Consider the following 19539-nt stretch of genomic DNA (forward strand, 5'->3'; position numbering starts at 1 on the left):
GCATGTGTTTGTGCATGTGTGTGTGTGTACAAAACAAAAAGAAAAACTTGTAAACCTACATTTACACACTTTGCCTAGTTTCTCATTATTTTAATACTTATTGCACTTGCAGTAGCTTCAGCTGAATTCTCATTTAGAAACAACACTCAGCCCATTCTGAATTGACACTGTGTGTGACACGACAGAGCCAAACAGCTAATAAAATATAATTTTAAAGGGTATAAGGATATTCTAATAACAATTCAATTTAGTGAATATACTCAACGGACCACATGTGTTTCGATTGTAAAAGCAAACTAAAAGATATTAATTAGACAGAGAAAAAAAAACAGTGCAATCCTTAATGCCACAGTACTGGGTATGTTGCATCAAATCTATCCCTTGAGCTTGTTAGGTTCCATAAATCAACATTCGTCCTAAATTAAATCGAGGAGAATATTCTCATCATTTTTTATTTGTATGTGCAGAGCTGCAATTTGGTGTGTGATGTAGGAATAAAGTTTGACTTGAGTGATATGTCAAATAATTAATAGGAAAGTCTTTTTCTGAGAATTTTGTGCAATTATTCTTCACTTTGAAACTGGTCTTCAGATAATACATTTTTCAACATAGTATACGTATTTAATGTTCTATTCTAGCTATATTATTTATTTATATTTATTATTTTCTTGGAGGTGTTCTGCTTTTTTTAGACATAGACTGAAAAACTTACCATGAGATTGTAGTTTTTTCTGAAGGTGCAGAGAATATGCCATGAAATATTCTTATTCCACATATCTGCTCTTTTCTTACATTTCTAACCCAGTTCACAAGTTGCCACTAATTATACCCCCCCCCCCCCCCCCCCCCCCCCTCATATACAAAACACACCGATGCGTATGGAGATTTCTTACCTGTGCCAGGACGTCCCATGATGATGTCTTTTCGTGGGACAGGGTGAAGGCTTTCAGCTGGGAGGATCAGGGGCAGCAGTGCGGTGGGAGAAGGGTGACAGGGAACTGGCTGCTGGACCTCACCACCAAACCCTGCCCCTCTGTTCTCCTCTCGTTCCCCAGAGCTGTCCGTGCTACATGGAACAGTAGCTGTGACTGTTTGGCTGACTGTAACTGACAGGGCCTGCAGGGGGGTGGTAGGGGTGTCAGTGGTGGGCAGGGAGGAAGGTGTTGGGGACACAAGAACCAGAGTTTGCGCCGGGCTCCGCAAGAGGACGGTGCCATTAGGTACTGTGGCTGCAGCAGCGTTAATGGGGACGGGAGCCTGAAGGCCAGAAACTGGCTGAGGGGTAAGGGGTGTTAGGCTGATGTCTTTAGATGAGGTGTTATCTGTCTCTCCTTCGTTTACACCTCCTCCTCCTCTTCCCAAAGGACACTCTGTAAATTTTGCCAGTGGGACTTCGGGATTCCTCACAATGACAGGGGAGTCCCGCAAGGCCTGTTGGGATACAGGGACCACACGACGAGGACCTCCATCGGGAGTGAGAGGAGAAGGAGGAGTTGGCGACACCAGCAGAGGAGGAGGGGAGACAGCAGTGGAGGACGGTGGTCTACTAGAGGATGGGGTGTTCACTCCTCTGGGTCGGGAGAAGGTGGGTGTGTGTGTGCGGGAATGTGAAGCTGGCGTTTGAGGGGAGAGCACCCTGAAAGAGTTGTTGAGGTCCCCCTGCTCCAGCTCCGTCTTGGGCGTGTAATCGTGGTGGTGTGAGGGAAGGGGTGGTGGAGGAGGTGCGTCTGGCTTTCGTTTGCTGGGGCTCATGGGGACTGTAAACATAAGGTTGCTGTGGAAGGAGGGCTGGATGCCTGAAGTGTGTCTCTCCCTTTCTCCTCCTCCAGCTGGGGTTGTTGCCTTACTGCCCCCTGCCCCTCCTCCTCCCGTCCCGCTGGGTTGCCTGTGCCTCCGGTGCTGCAGGACCGGGGAAGCAGTAATCGGGGAGAAGTTGGCCGGCCTGAAGCCGAACAGCGGGGAGGGTGAGGGAGAGGGGGCAGGGGAGAAGGGGGACTGGTTGGAGATGGGAGAAAAGGAGGGGGTGCCAGAGCGGGAGCTTCCTAATGACACAAGCATGGTGGCGGCCTCACACTCATCAAAGTCAAATCGTGACGACAGGTCATGGGGGAGGAGGGAGGGGAGGACCAAGCGGGGTCTAGAGTCTCCTCTGCTACTGGTCTCACTGCTCTCTCTTGACGTGTCATCCCACTCAAACTCACTGCTTGCTCTCCCCCGCAGGTCAGAGGGGGTGACTGTCCCTGAGCTGCTGCCACCTCCTCCCCTCTCTCCCCCTGCTGCCTCCAATTCTTTGGTCCTCATGGACAAGTGTCTGGAGCAGTATCCTCGACGCTGTGACTCCTTCATACAGCCCTCCCTGGAGCACAGCCTCCTCCACTGCTTACCATTGAACTTCTTACGGATACCATTAGGGGTGCACACCACATCGCCCTTCTTGTATTTCTGCTGAGCCAATGAGAGGGGAGTCCTGGAGCGAGAGGACGCAGAGGAGGTCCCACCACCAGAAGTTGGAGTAGGGGTCTGAGTGGGAGTGGTCTTTGATGGAGGTAGGTTTGGAGTGCTGTTGTTAATTTCAGACCCCAGTAAGGCAGGGGACGGGGGTGGCTGAGAACTAGCTAGGGTGGAGAGGTGTGCGGGTCCCAGACCCCGCACCACAGAAAGGTGGGGGGAGGAGGGAGGGTAGCCACTGGACTTGGAAATGATGTTTCTGTGCTGAGAGGTCACAGCATTTGGCTTGGGACTAACAGCGAGGCCCATGTTAAAACGAGATACCTCCACGTCCTCTTCTGGAGTGTTTGGCTGCTTCTGTCTCTCTCTGTCAGAGTAGTTATCCCCGCAGCCATGAACAGTGCTGCCAGCTACACCAGAATGGGGTGGTGGATGTACGTTTCCATAGGGATGCCCTCCTCCTACCCCTTCATGTGAAAAACCGTGACCCAACCTTGCTCCCCCTCCCAGCACCCCCATTCCAATACTCAACTGGCACACTTCCCTCTCTACCTCCATCTCCTCCCTCCGCTCTCGCTCTTCCCTTTCCCTCTCCCGCTCTCTCTCCTTAGCCCTCCCACCGTCCAAATGTGGGACCTCCCAAGGAGGAGTGAGCAGTCTCAGACTTTGTCGGGACACCCATACAGCCTGAGCATTAGCTTTCCTTTTCTCTTTCTCTTCCCTCACCCCTCCATCGTCCATAGCCTCTCTGTCTTCACTCACAAGCACCTGGTAAGGAAATGAAACACCGGGGTGGGGGTCCACCTGGCCTATAATCCCTTCTCTGTACAGTAGAGGACCACCCTCCTCACCACCAAAGGGCACACACACTCGCGTCCCGACAGCCACAGGTGCCATGCCAGGTGGTGAGGCGTCCAAAATGAACCCCACAGTACTCTCGACTCCTGATGACGATGTCATCGTGGTCCCACCATGGAAAGGGTATTTAACAAGGGTTGCCTCTCCTTGGAGCTGGACTTCAACAGTACCTCCACTCACCCTACGCACCACCCCTGGTCTGAACACAGGTGATAAAGGGCATGAGTCCATCTCCTCAACCCCTCTGTTCCCCCCAGCCTCGACCCCACTCTCCATGGTCCTCTTTATCTGTCGAGCTATAACTCTCTGATTTTTCAGGCCTTTTGCCAGAGCTTCAGCTAGTCCCTGTGAAAGTCTGGACTCTTTAGGGCGCGAGTTATGGAGTGGAGAGTCCTTTTGATGAAGGCTTGGTCCTGTTGCTTCGATCACGTCCAGGTCAGCTGAATGCTCACTAGCTGTATCAGTGGATGAGGAGCGCACTGAGTTGGGGGCCCCCTCAGACTCATTTTCACCAGTATGGGCATCTTTTTCTGGTGAGTCTGCTGTCCTGAGGGCCCTACCCTCCGTGGAAGCAAAATGGTTTGCTTCTGTAACTTTACTATCCACAGTTAGCACTGATGGCTGATTACCTGAGCAATTATTACTTCTACTATTACTGCTATTGATAAAAGTACTATGGCTTCTAGCACTATTGTTACTACTTATAATGGGGTTGTTAATACCACTTGTACAGTTACTGTTAGTACTACTACTGATGCTAACATTAATGCTTTTATTAATGCTATTACTAATATTGTTACTACTCTTGAAATTATTATTGGGCATATTCACACTGTCAATGGTTTTGCTGTTAATACTGCAGTAACTGTTGTGTATGAGTGCAGGGCTGGAGGTAGGGATGGTAGTCAGGGCACTTGCGTTGTTAGCAAAGTGCTCATATGTGTATTTTTTCTTGGGTACACGAGCCTTAAATGTGGCTGTTTTCCTACTAGAGACTGAGCCTAAGCTGGGGCTGTGATTGGTGGCTACAGGGGGCGTGGCTGTGGAGAGTGGCGCTGGGGCAGAGGTAGGAAATGCAACAGCATCAGTGGACATGGCACTATTTCCATTCGTGCCAACTATCTTCTCATTTTCTGTCTTTTCTTCTACCTTCTTTACATTCTTCTCAGCTGACTCCGCAGGTTTCTTTAGCTCAGTAGACTCCTCCCTCATGGGGGTATTGCTGTTTGTGATTGGTTCTTCGTTAGAGTTGGCAGCTGTGGGCACTGCCTGTTTGCGTGTAGATGGAGTGCTGGATCCATGCTGTGTGGTTTTGACGAGTGTCTCCTTCCTGACTCTTTTGGGGTCTTTCTCTTGGAGGGGCTGAGAGCCCCCTCTCCTTCTCCCCCCTCTGCCTCTAGTTAATGGGGGAGAACGCCCTCTGTGTTTCTTTAATGGTCTCATCTTTTCTTCACTGTTTTCTTCACAAACTACTGCAGATGCTGTAGCGCTCCTGTTTTTTTTACTTCTTACGCACTCCTTTTTTCGCTTTCTCCGCTTTTTCTTCTCCCCTGTCCTTCTGTCCGCGATGTTGCAGACTGGAAAGGAAGAGGGAAACACAGAAGACAGGTGGTCATTTATTATCTTCTTAATCAAAAATTGCTGAGAATAAAAATGACGTCATACCTGGAAGTGTGCTACACTGCACTGGCTATCACATTGGCTCAATAACTGACGTATGCTCTCATTCACCCTCCTTGTCTGCCTGATCCACTAGAGTGTGCATGCAAGCGCGTCTGTAATTGCTTGTCTGTAAGTGTGAATTGTACACTTGAAACATAACATCTTAATTCCAACATTAGTTATCCACCATTTCAAAATCAGACCAGCATTTAAGAAATGAAAGGTTCATTCAAATAAAGGACATGATATCTTTTCTTATAAAAATCAGCATTCTTCTCAATGCCCTATCATAGTTAGCTTAATACTAAATGTTCACTAAATGTTTTGTTATTGCTGAATTACTGATTTATTTCCCAATTAATCCTGGGCCAACATGCGTGAGACTGACATTTAATCTGGTTAACCTTGAGTCAGTATGACATCACGTACACAATGGGTTAGTTTACTCAATAATAAAGGGTCAGCAAAAAACAAAAAAACAAAAAAACAAACAGGACAAAGGAACAATAGAAAGAAAGAAAAAAGTAAGAAAGAAAGAAAGGTAAATATCCAAGGTCACCCACTTCAATTTGTCTCTTACAGTACTCCAGTATCCAAATGTCTGCCTTTGATGAGGCCTACATCTCTTTAATTTTAAATTCACGAAGAGAAGAATAAACGCCTTCACTCCATCTACTATCTCTATCTATCTCACACACACACACACACACTTTTGAGTCTCATACTACAGGTCGTCTGATCTCCCCACTGTACTCCCTCCAGCTACTTTGACATGCGACAGGGTAGCTTTCTCACGCTATGCATTATCGACTTGATGCAGCATGTTCAACGCGAGTTTGCAACCAAAACACAGCATTTATTGTAACTTCCATCGGGAAGAAAAAGGCTGGCAGTGGCCTGAGTGAGGTCACCCTACAACATGAGTGAGAGAAAGAGAAAGAGAGAGAGAGAGAAGGAGAGAGAGAGGTAGGAGTATGCGGCTGTTTGGCTGTTTGTTCAAATAGGCTGTTCTTGTGTAGTCATTGGGAATTTCCACAGTCATTCTAGCACTCGCTGGGCCTCTCTCACTCTTTCTCGATGTCTCAGTCTTTCCCAGTCATCTTTTGTCATTGTTTCACTGACACACACACACACACACACACACACACACACACACACACACACAAACACACACACACACACATCTACAAAAAGACAATATAATTGGAATAATCTGCCATGGTAAGATACGCCCAAAATGAGAGAAATTAAAAGGCTGGCACAGGATCACGCACATTCACTGATGCAAGATTACAGGCTAAATACAGTCACACACACACACACACACACACTTACACAGTCGCACACAGTGCATATATGCTCCGCTCGACTAAGCTCAGCAACTCAACAACATATGCAAATGCCTGCATTCCTGCAAATACAGACAACAACACACGGACAAATTTCTACGGTACAAGTATTCACACTTTCTGTCCTGGACATGGGTAAAGTTCGTCGCGCACACATAAGGTGACCTTGTTGTTAACTGTTTGTTTGCTGTAACAAACAATAGACAGCATAAACCAGTAACACACCACTTCCACTTCCTGCAGTAGAGAAAATTATTTCTTCCTGAATTACTAATAAACAACCAGAGTCATTCACACAGTCATCACTGAAGCTCCATTTTGACCTCTGCCCTCACATAATGCTGTATTTACTGTATAAACAGGCAACGGTGCTTTAATTATCATTACTGAATGATAATGTGACTTTTAATATTTTTATTACAGACTGTCAATACACACAAGTGAATTTACATATTGATAATTTCCTTGGTCAGTTCTGCTGACACAGATATAAAAAATGATACTAATGTTTTATATTTCATTACAATAGCACCTTGTGTAGCATCACATCTGGAGTTAACCTCCTACTGTACTGTAACTGTGATGTTTCCTGCAGATGCAGACATTTGAGAAACTACTATTTGTTGATATATGTGCATATATATTACCAATGAGCTCCATTTACTTCATCTTAATTATATGAAATGTATACAAATGTTTTAAGACATCTCAGATTTTTTCAAAGGCAGTATGAGTTCAAATAAGTCACATAATATATTTTATCAATCCAAATTATTGGGCATACGTTTGATATTAGTGATGATAAAGTTGATTTTGAAACAAATATTCCTGAATAACAAATTAGCAGACCATATTGTATATTACGCACCATTAACGAAAACAAAACAGAAGAGAAGAACATTAAGAGAAACCCCACATACTGCCCATTACTCACTTTGCAATTACAGTTATTGTTTGTAAATTCCATGTATAAACCATCCAGAAGACAGAAAACTCTGTGACTGCGGGAATGTACCTCGTGCAAATACCAGGCCAAATATCCCTTCATCAGCCTGAACTGGGAGTGCTGGTCCTGTGAAGTTACTGTAGTGCACTGGAAAAGACAGGAAGGAGTCAGAGCAACTTGGCTGGCTGAATGGTTGACTGAATGACTCAGGAGGATCTGATCTTAGCTTGGAAAAATGTGTTTGGTCATGCTCATGGCCTCACAAAATGCTCTACATTTTGACTGATAAGCCAGTGGCAGGCATGTGTGTGTATATTCACATTCTGTAACTTTGAAGGAACTGGACTGCACAACAGAGTATGTACACACCATGTCCACAACAAAGGAGTTTTCATAGTTACTGACCTATCTTTGTTTTCAGTGCTGCGTATTTAGTGCAGGTTTGTAAACAGCATCTTTTTGTCATAGAAAGCCCTCGTGATTTTTTGTTACTCAGATTTCAAATGTGAAAAACATTTTAACTTTTAAACAGTGTGTACCCTCTTGTGAATCTTATCCCCACAATTGCATTTGAAATTCCAGATGAAATATCAATGTTGCTAAAGACATCAGATATATTATACTAAATTACAGGGAAAGGTACATGACTTTATTTTATAAAGTATGTCCAATGTCGGTGCTGCCATATAATACACAACATAGGATTTTAAACATTTGACAGCCCCAGTTCTTCGCTAAAAGATCAAAAGTATTACACGCACAGTATGCGCTCGACGAAAATCCCCTAAATTGAAAATGACTGCAGACCTTTAACTCTTGTTGTTAGGTACAATTCAAGATGCCAAGAGCAAATCTAAATCAAAATCCTCTCTTGTTTTTAGTGTGTAAGTTATTAATCAAAAATTATGACCAAAAATATGAAGGAAATTGTTGAAAAATCCTTATTTTCCTCTGGGCTGAATCCAGACGAAGCAGAGAGATACTCATACTCATAATTTAGGTAATGCAAGAGGTCTACACCTTACAGCATTAGAGCAGGTTAGTGAGATAGAGTGCGATATTTGCTGGTCTGGTTTAAAGCTACTGTAAATCCCTAATAGACTGATAATCGACGGCTATCGTCTCCATGGTGTCAGACTGGACTCCTCCTTAAACAGCAAAAAGATGTTGTTTCACCCGATACACATACAGGAGTACACAGTGTAAACCCCCTCCACAGCATAGCAACATCAAACTTTACACACACACTAAACGCTCTCCCTGGAATTTACAGTGCAGTCATGCATACACTGTTAAAATCTCCCTTGGACCTATATATCGTCTTACACTCACGCATTCATTGTGCCGTATAAACATCCGTCCACACACACACAAGCAGGAGCTCACACTCTGGTCGGTATAAGTTTGGCTTTTCTGTAAAAACAAACATAAAAATAAATAAAAATGACTTTTATGATTCTTACATTTTTAAATTAAAGATACAGATTTTCATTCGAAGAGCACCTTGCTGGTGATTCCTTAGCAGGTTGGGCAAGGGTGCGTGTATGCGCCAAACGGGCACACACACATACACACACATAGACTAAGAACAGTCATTCATAAGAAAATCTCAATATCAACACTGCAAGAAGAAGTTGCACAGTATTTATTACCAGACTATACAACCCTATTAAACGTCTACCTAGATGCCAGTGCATTCAACCATTCGCAGAGAATTTAGCCCGTGCCCCATTGCAACATGGCACAGGATGCGTGTGTATGAGAGACGTGGGGGCATTCGTGCTGCTTATAGAACACACGATATATGACTGCATACAGCTACCTCCAGGTTGCGTCTACCTTGTTCAACGCTGCATTTGCACTATATGTCAGTGTGTGTCTATAGGTAGTTACCAGACACACTGCAGCTCATCCCTTTCCTAAAAGCATTTTATGGGTGTCTGTATGGGCGCAGGGCTGCAGTGAAGGAGACAAGGATGGAGAGAGAAGAACGTGCGATGGTACAACAAAAAGAGACAGTAGTACGGCCGTGACAGCGAAGCCTACCGTGGCCCTCGTACACTCCAGCATGGCAGGGCGGCTATGCCCTTAACTGGGTCACCGGGGAACACACTCATACATGAAACAGCAATAAAAGAACATGCTCTCTGTTGCACACACACACACACACACTTTGGGTTATGTGCTCATGAGTGAGTGGGACGTGATCATACAGGCAACATGAGGCAAATGAAGGAAAACATTTTGTTAGGGTATTTTAGGTGTAGCAAGAGGGCGAGCTGTGAAGTGTGTATGTGTGAGCATGCAAGTGTGTGACTGCGCTTGTTATGGAGAACATCCACTGTGACGTACTATGAATACTGGCAGCTGTTTTGTGGGTGGCATATCTGGCTGTAGATATTATATCAATAAAAGAGAAACACTGAGGCCTGGCATTTGTGCATTCTGGCCCATATTGATCAGGAGGCAGTAGCATAGATCAGAGGTGACTGTTCCTGTTTGGGACCAAATGGCAGAACTGTCAATGCTACATCAATGGCCAACTGCTCTAAGAGCTATGCAAAGATGCCTACACCATCAGAGGATTGTCTTCTGCGTAAACAAGTGAAATAATGAGGATGTGAGGAATGCATGCCACAGGGCAAATCTGCAGGACAAATGAGGACACTTGAAGTCCAAATGTCAAAAAATAAGCATTCAATTCCTGTGGCTGAAAATGTGCCAAAAGAGGATTATAACAGAACTGTCCAAAACTGCCCAGTAAGAGATGTCAACGGTGCATCGACACTGATTGCCGTGCAGAAAAGTGGAGTGTCGGCGAGGGAAAAGCCGAGAAAACACCGAATGCATCCCCGGCTTGCGCTGATCTCTGCGAGTACTACGAGAGGCGCTACACAATGTCAAAGGAGTATTATGACTGGAGGCAGTCAGCCGGTCTGCTCGGTAACAAACACAAACAACCGGTTTCAAGTGACGTTTTATTATCCCAACTAGACGGGCCCAATTCTTCCTCGTACAACGATGTTTGGCATGCAAATATCCACTACAACGCCTAATGCATACACGCAACCCACTCCGGAGAAGCTTCCTTAACGGAGCCAATAAGGTGACACTCTATCGATAAGGTCTTCAGAAACTTGGAAAAAGCAGGGATCTTTCCGTGCTGGTGTTTCGCTCTAGTAAGCAGCTCAGTAACGTTAGTAGTAGTGGTGGTTGTAGTAGTCGTAGTACGCAACGGTGGCGGACTACTAGTTCCCACATAATGACACCGTCAGCCAGACCACAAGGAACCGGGATGTTAGATGCCCTCTTGCTTTGCGTTTTCTCCCGGGTCCGCTTTATAAACACCGAATGAGACCGCGTTGCTGTTAGTAAACATTCGGGCTGCAATGCTGCAAATAGGTCGATTGTTTTTACTACGCTAGCGCTGCTCCGCGCAAAACTCGACAGCTGAGGTCAAGCAAAAGTACTCAACATTAACCACAATATTGTATTATTCCCCGAGGGAAGCTGAAGTGTTCCCCGGTCGTCCGTGGGATTGCGGTAAAACATTTGAGAAAGTTTTTAGGCTGTTACACCCCCACCCCTCCCCTTTCTCTCGGCTCTTCCTCGGCTCGCTTGCGGTGTCACTCCATTTCTTCGGACGGTATCGGAGCAAACGACCGACCGCTGGCAGTTGATTCTCGTCTCGTGCTAACTCGCAGCTCCTGAAAATGGAAGATTCTCGTCAGTTGAGCTTCACTACCTTTCGCTAAGTTTGTTTCAACTCACCCAAACAGAGCTTTTCCCCTTCGCGGAGAAAGATTTATGGTCTTATTTTGCTGATGAGGAGGCTCGCGCAACTCTCGGTAACATCCCTTGGCTGTCGGCTTTGACGGCTGCGCGGTCCGGACTCACACTTTACTTTTCCTCCGCAAAACATGTCTTTCCCCCACAGAAACTCGAACAGGGATATAAAAAACTATCGGTCTTCTTTTCCACTACAGTCACAAAATGGTGAATGAACCACTAACAGCTGGGCGAGCCGACCAATCAGAGGTCGCTGACAGGTACAGTAGCAAATCGGCGCCGGCGCCACAGACCAAGGGGCGTGGTGAGCTGTCAAAGTCGAGTTGACAGACGGGGGGATGCAACCAATGGTGGCGGGGATGCTGAGCCAGACCGGTGTCCTGTCCCAAACTTTACAGTATCCAATAAGAGCTTTGGGAACCATAGGAACAGCATGAGGGAGGGTCGAGAGGAGGGAGAAAAAAAACTGATGGCCAATAGAAAGGCACAAATGCCTCCTCCCCTTCTGAAAAGGAGTATGTTTACCATAATTGACAGCACAAATGCCATCCCTGAGCAGACGGTGATAAAGCATCAACCCTTCTGCTTGTCCAGATAGACTTTGCTGCAGCAGGATTAAAGCACCACAATGCGGGTGTGTCTACTCTGTGGCTTAGCATGCGAACTACTGCAAAGTGCATTTCAACAGTTCTTTTGTATTATTATGTAGGCAAACAGAGTGACAGCGTTGCACAGGAGGAAAATAAGCGTGAACGAATGTATAAAAAAGTTCGCATCAGAGCTGGACAACTCTTCTGTGGCGCAGCCGACGCATCGGTGCTCCTTGCAAACCGCTCACCCTCTCTCCCTCTCCCTTTTCTCTCAGCAACAGACGCTCACTTTCACCGCTTCCAGCCAATCACGGCGCAGCATCCCGCTGGCTCTGACGTGGGTAATCTCCGCGCTCCGCCCACTCCACTGAAAGTGAACGGGACCGGTCTCGTCTGACGTCACTTCACCGGCAGGCGATTGGGCAGGTGCGAGACGTCTCGGGGCCAATGGGTGTGCGCGGCGATGATGTCATCAAGAGTGTTGCCACCAGCTGGACCGTGGGGGCGTGGCCTGGCGTAAACTCGGCTAACCCCGTGTTTGTAACTTGCAGGCAGCGGTGGAGACGAACCAGTGTACTGAGCACTGACTGAAAGATGTGCATGTTTGCGTTGAGGGCACGTGCGTGGGGCAGGCATCCTTGCACGTGTGATCACTTTGATGTATGGCATCTGTGTTGTAACATTTATCCTCTGCATAGAAGAAGGGAATTCACACTACCTTGCGAAAGATATAGTGCCATAATAGTAAACATTACATAATCCTCTGCTGTGTGTAGTAAAATACCAGACTCATGCTGAGACAGACAGCCATGCGCGAGCTCACAGGAACAGCGCCCCCAGTCGGTGCGATCTGATGTGATCTGATCTCTCAAGCGCAATGATGGGAGAGAAGAGACGTGTAGACCCAAAAACAGGAGAAAGTTCTGATTGGCTGAAAGGAGGTGGATATTTTGTAAGGGTATGTTTACCACGTATGTGTGTGTGTGTGTGTGTGTGTGTGTGTGTGTGTGTGTGTGTGTGTGATTGGAGAGAGAGAGCGCGGGGGAAAGACAGAGAGATGTTGATTAAATGTTGATGTAGAGTGACATCTAGCTGTAATTGTTCAACATTGCAACGTACACGTTTCCAACGGAGAACCGCATGTCCGCAGAAAGTTAAACGGCACTGTGTTTTAGGGCTCCACTGAAACATCATTTTCCACCCTGGGAGTCGGGACCCCCCATAGACTGAATATCTGAGAGGTCGAGAGGATGAAAGTGGGGAAAAAGACAATAATAACAATAGTAAACGTATAAATAACCTGCAAATCGAGAGTCTTTGTGGCTTTGAGTCCTACATAGAAAGCGTCACAATTCAGAAACCACTACACTAAATCATTTCAAACCAAGGTGAATCTTTGTTCTCAGATACCCTTTTCAACCTTTTAACATGTATTTTGTTTACTACATAGATCTCTATCAGTCCCTCGTCATCTGTGACTGTCCTCGATCCCAAAAGAGCTTTCATTTCGGTTCTGCTTGCAGCAGATTACACCGATCCGCAGCTCAAAACCAGTGAGATGGAAGCGCTCATACTGGCTTCCAAAGCAGTTTATTCGAGGTTATGGAGGTTGGTACTGATATTTGAGTTTAGGATGTCTATTACAAATATATTGGCAGACATATGTATTTCTTTTTTAAGTGAAAAACACAACATAAACATTTTTGCTAAGGATCGCTGAAAGAATTGTACTGCGCGGCACATTTTACGATCTAAAAATAAACGTGCTGGTGCCCCCTAGTGGACAAACTATGTAACAGCGACCCTGTTTCAAAATTGCCTCAAACGCATCTTTGGCTTTCGTTTCTGCAATTTCATGTTACAGACACACTATATGCGGATATGAGGATGATATCAGCCAGAAATCAGCTTGGTCACTTAGTAAAATTTTGTGAGAAGATGTCCATCACCCTCCAGGATGGAGGAGATGCAGTCCTATAAGCTGTAGAAACAGTTTCATGTCAGCAAGAAACTGAAGGTGCAGAGTATGGGAGAGGGTGGTGCATTATTTTTTGTTGAGGTGAGCTTTGCACTGCTGATTATTACAAGATCATTAAAGTCTCATTACTGTTGAGTATTATAAGAGTGAGAATCAGGATACATGAAAGGCACAGCATCATTATTGCTTGCACCACATATTGCACTGTATATATATTTCTTGTACCTTTATAAGTGTACAGCCTGTAATGCTCATGTCCAAATATTCAAGATTTGAGTAAAACATCTTCACAACCACTGGATGGATTGCAAGAAAGTTGATACAGACATTCATGTCCCTCTCAGAATGAACTGCAATAACTTTGGTAATCCTGTAACTTTTCATTGAGCGCCATCATCAGAGATTTGCAGTAACACCCAGGGGTTTTGTGCACATGCAGTATGTCTGGGGTTGCCTTGCATAGGCGATATTGTGAATGGGAGCACATCCTGCCTGTGAGCTGCAATGTCACAATAACTGATATAATGTGCTAAACTAATAAATACGTTCTTCTTTTTATATCCAGTAACTACTTGCGGTGCCCACTGTGAGGATCATTAAAGTCTCATTACATAATTTTCCGTGTGATTTTTCATCTCTTTTCCTTGCATGCAGCCCCACCAACCACCCCACCTCGTTAGCAAGTCTCCCCCCAACCCCCAGCTCTGCTCTCCCCCTCTCCATGGGAGTCTGACCTCTGACCTTCACCCTTCACCCTCTCTCTGTGCGCTCATCACTGGTCTGTCAGTCAAACACCAGAGACCCTCCTCTCCTGCTGGGCTCTGCTGTCAGTCCGGCCTCAGGTACAGACAGCAGCAGAGGAAAACAGAGAGAGGGAAGAAGAGGGGAACCACTGCAAAGACAGAGCATGATATAACCTGAACTTCACAGAGGACAGAGTAGAAAACTGACAGAATAAACTTAAACTGCAATGATTATGTCCGCTTATTAAAAACTTTGCTCAAAACACAAAATGATTTTGAATTAACTGAAGCTCAGCAGCCGTCTTATCTTATTCCCACTGTCCACATTCTGTCGACTAAACCTAAACAAAATCCACAAGAAGCAGAACCACAGGAATGTCTCTCACCTCAGGGTCTCTCAAAGCAGGAACACTCACAGTAGCATAACCTCTGACCTCCGACCCTCACTTTCACCTCTCACCCAGCCCAGTCAGACCATGCGTGCCCCATCAAACCCCAGACAAGTGATGGAAATAGAAAACTAAAAGGCTCTCAAAACAGCAGCATTGCAGCCACGGAGATCGTGTGCTCCAATGACATGATTAAAACCAGCAATAAAGCTCACACTCTGAGGGTTTAGAGTAGCTATGGATTCTTGTTACCTGAAGGGATGGAGTCATCAGAGGTGGCCTTGGATTTTAAATATGCAGCAAAGGCACAGCACTTTGAGATGGCTTATTTCTGTTAGCTTCACCAGCAGCATTGCTGTGTGGATGACAACGTTAGTCAGTCCGTCCACCACTACAGACTGAAGTGTCTCAGCAAATACTTGACGGGTTGTCGTAAAATTTTGTACAGACATTAATGGTTCTCAGAAAGTGCATCCAACAGACCTTGGTGGTGTCCTGACTTTTCCTGTAGCGCCACCATGAGGTTGAAATATCTGTGTCTGTGTGCCTCAACTGCGACTAGATGAATTCTTTTTATGATAGCTGCAAAGCTAATAGCACTGCTAATTAGCAAATGTTCACACGCTAATATACAAACATTAAACATTAGATCAGCTTTGCATCAGCAGGTTAGCATTGTCACTGTGAGCGTGTTAGCATGCTGGAGACTCACAGAGCGGCTAGCATGGCTGCAGACTCTAATAAGGACCTTGATTATAAAACTTTTTAATATTTAATTACACCTGATTTTGTCATCTTATTTGCAGACATTTTGATTGATGATGTCTGACTTTGCTTCTTTAGAGTTTTCAGTTTCGCTTTTCAGCCATCAAGCTTCCACAGGCTACCTTGGGCTGAGGAAAATACTTCAAAAGCATTGTAGAATTTCACACAAAGGACTAGGAGTATTTCAATAGATGTCTACTTTTATTTCTTTCCACTGAACTTGTGAACTCTTTACCTTGGGTTTATAAGCATGTTATTGAAGGAATGGAAGGGCTGCTCCTGTGGCCTATAGGAGGAGGCAGCTAGGGGTCATGATGTGTATGATAAATGCTGCACCCAGACCATGCACGGCTAAGGAATTAGTGGAGATCATGCTGGCACACACTGGTATTAAACCTGAAGATAAAAACAGTTTGAGTAAAAGGATGCCACCACAAAATAAATATATATGAAAGTCTCTCTCAGCTACTGTATATTTATGCAATTGGCTCCATGACAGTGCTCAATGTCTAGAAAAGGCGCAGACCATATCGTCATTAAAGCTTAACAGTGGTGGCACAGAAGGCTGGCATCCATACTAGCTGCTGCATGGAGAACAGTAGGTCCTTGTACTCGCTGCATTCTTGTTCATAGTAACTTAACACCACTCAGCTGTTCCTCAGGGTCCACGTCACATCCCGGAGCTGAAGACAGGACTCTCATGGACAGGCGTCCTTGGACACACAGATTCCTGCCTGTATGAGAGACAAGATGAGCAATGAATGGTTACCAAGCTTTGTAGCCCCTTTACATGCACCAGAGGCCATCCCCCTATCACTTAAATTTAGCTTTTTAACTTTTGGATTCAGTTTTATCACAACTGCATATTAGCAGAATATCAGCATAGTTTTTAAAATAAAAAATGTACAATAAAAATGGAAATGAATAAATCCTGTGTTAGCCCATCCTTAAGCCACGTTGGGAACGCCTGATTTAGTGCATAGAAAGAAAAAGGTCCATGTTTTAGTTGTTTATGATTATGTTTTAGCTGGATGAAGCAAGGGCAAGCTGGTGTGGTACTAGTTACCGGCTTGTTGTTCATAAAGTGACTAAAAGCGGCAGAAGCAGACTAATCCAAACAAAAGCAAGCTTATAATTCCTGTTGAATGTTATCACCTCACAGGCAATGGAGTGAAAGACAAATGCATCTCCATACTTTCAAATGCTTCAAATGATCTGAAAGCTGGATAATATGCAGTGCACTATTCCAACAACAGGGGGAGACATTCAATGTGAAATAAGCAAGCAGAGGGAGCAAAGTAAAAACCATTTTTGTTTTGATGGTATATAAGAATGACAAGTTAGGCCTATTTCATTAAGTCTCATTCATCCTTTACACATCAGGTCAGTCTCTGACATTTAGAGCCCGAAAAGAGAGAAAAATGAAAACATTTCTCTTGATGTCAACTATGTCGAAGAGAAAGATTGTTGGGAAGGAAGGAGAAAAAGGAAATACAAGTACCAGAGTTTCAAACAAACCACATCAATGTGCGCACACACTCGTCTGTGCTCGGTGCCGCCGCTCACTCCTGTGCGGTGCAGCTTTTCTCTGTATGGTGGAGGATGTGGTCAGCTTACTAGCATGCCTCCGTATGTCACCGTACCGTAAGTCTCACTGAAGATGCAACAGTTGTGTGTGTGTGTGTGTGTGCATTCATAAAGGCTTCTTGCCGTGCAGCATGTGCATAATGCATCTGCTGTGGTCGTATGTGGAGCACAGAGCCGGCTCTGCGCAGGTTTCTGCGAAAGCAGGCGCTCGGAGGAAGCAAGGAGGGAGGGATGTGGCACAGGTGAGAGAGTACAGTGGTTCCTGTGGTCTCTCTCTTTCTCCTTCTCCTCTGCTGTGAATGGAGCACCTGGGTGACTGTGTCAACAGAGAGGGCCAGAAATCTCTACACACACACACACACACACACGGTGACCCTCACCAAGGTCAAAGAAGGTAAAACCAGGTCACACGACTCATATGTCACACAGTCACTCATTAGTAGCGCAGAAGCATGTGTGTCAGGTAATCACTCATAACACTGGTTCCTTTAAAACGAAGCAGTGTCCCACTTGTGACCCCTCTTCACAGGTTTAGTACGTGCATGACTCGTGAGCAATTCAACTACAGGGTGAGTTTCTCCTCGACACCATCATATTGTTTCACGTGAATAACTGCCGAAGGCCTGAAGAGGTAAAAATTTCCAATATTTTACAGATAATAAACAAAAAAATCTGAGAAAAGTTGCAAACAATTTACATTTGGGCAGGAGCAGAGCAATAGTTTTGGTCGAGAGGGGATCACTTCACAGCCGGTGTGGAGAGGAGGAATGGTGACATCCACCAAAACCTCTTTCAATGCACATACAAGCATGTTGAGGAATAAAACACAAAATATCATCTGGATAAGCTTACGACACATTCAGAAAGCTGCTGCTGGTGTCTAGAGAAGCTTGTTGAGGCTTTCTGTTGCTCTTATTCCAAACAGGTGTTTTTGGAGCATTCCACAACTTTGTCTTTTATTGCCCCTGACTCAACTTCTTTGAAAACTGTTGCTGCATCAAATTCAGAATAAGCAGATTTTTACATGAATTAATGAAGTTGAGGTAGAAGTTAATGCTATCACATTCTGTTTCATTTATGTTTTGCGCTGCGTCCCAGCTCTTTTGGAATCAGGGTTGTATAAAACATAATCTGCTTTAATCGTTTATATAACATCCTGGTCGGAAAGCAAACCTTTATTTGTTTCAAATGTTATTAAAAATGTATTAAGTGTTGCTGATAAAAGCCAGAACCACAATGCAAAGAACATTTAGCCTTTAAACAAATATCAGCTATATCATGTATCCCATGTCTGTATGTTTTTGTATGTCGGTGTATATATAGGTTGCGTTTTGTGGTGTTTCTTGTTTTGAATTGCATTTTTTTTTCTTTAAATGTCCCGTATGACATTGAAAACCTAGAAGTGACGTTGCCACTCAAGGGCAGCAACTCTTTGCTCCAGCAGCCCCTCCTCCTCCTCCTCTTACATACAAAATGTGCCTGTAAGTGCGCTTAAGACAAGACAGGAGCTGGTGCTGACGTCACGTTAAAAGGTAATGGGCGAGCCTTGTGTGAGCAGTGTGTGGGTGAGCGGGCAGCAGCTCCGCAGACAAAGTGCTTTTCTTCATCACTGCCGATGTACAACCTCACAGGCCTCTGCAGCACGGCAGCGTGTGTGTGTGTGTTCATTTCGTCCACACAAATAATCAGGGATCATGGAGGCCAGGATAAAAGGCTGCTCTTCCTCTTTCACAATTAAAAAAACAATCTGAAATAGAACAAGTGATTGAAGGCAAGAACTGTTTATAAGGCTGATTTTACAATAGATTGGAATTTTTTAAAAAATATTAAACATTACCACAGAAGAATAGTTTGACATTCTGAAAAATACCTACATTTAACATGTGTTTATTGAAGCTAAAGCTAGCAGCCGGTTAGCGGTCAAATGTAAACAAAATCATCCTACTAGCACTAAACCTCACTAAATAGCTCATTATATCTAGTTTAAACAATATAAAAACGTGAAAAAAGGGACTCCAGGAAGTTAAAGTAATGCCTACTTGTCGCAGCTGGGAACTAATTAGTCCAGACACAACATCCATTAAATGCTTTTACACTTTTTTTGTACCAATTAAACAGACAAGATGAAACATGTTAATTAGTGAGATTTAGAGGTGCTGACAGGTGGATTTTGTAGCCATTTCACAGGACCAGGTTAGCCGTATCCCTGTTTCCAGACTTTTTGTTGTTAATCTAAGATAGCAGCCTGCTAGCTGAAGCCTCACATTTAACAAACTTTTAATTTCCCAAAAATCTCAAAGTGAAGTGTTGAGTATCATTTTGTTGTCATCGTAACTGTGGAACACCAAAAGGCCTTGTGTTACTGTCGGCTTGCAGTTGACGAGACAAGAAGTCGGGGGTTAATCTCTTTGTTTACAAATAAGAAAACTCCACTG

General features: G+C 44.7%; 1 protein-coding gene across 1 annotated transcript in view; it reads right to left on the minus strand.

Annotated features, from left to right (window-relative positions):
- cicb (capicua transcriptional repressor b) overlaps positions 1–11167 on the minus strand; it is a 38003-nt gene extending 26836 nt beyond the window's left edge. Inside the window, exons 1-2 of the mRNA XM_041941868.1 lie at positions 11035–11167; positions 894–4883 (exon numbers count right to left, since the gene is read on the minus strand). Coding sequence (XP_041797802.1) covers positions 894–4749 — 3856 coding nt within the window. The 5' untranslated portion in view covers positions 4750–4883; positions 11035–11167. The remainder of the gene's footprint in view (positions 1–893; positions 4884–11034) is intronic.
- Positions 11168–19539: the final 8372 nt, after the last annotated feature.

This window comes from Chelmon rostratus, chromosome 8 (assembly GCF_017976325.1).
Source record: "Chelmon rostratus isolate fCheRos1 chromosome 8, fCheRos1.pri, whole genome shotgun sequence".
Taxonomy (NCBI): Eukaryota; Metazoa; Chordata; class Actinopteri; order Chaetodontiformes; family Chaetodontidae; genus Chelmon; species Chelmon rostratus.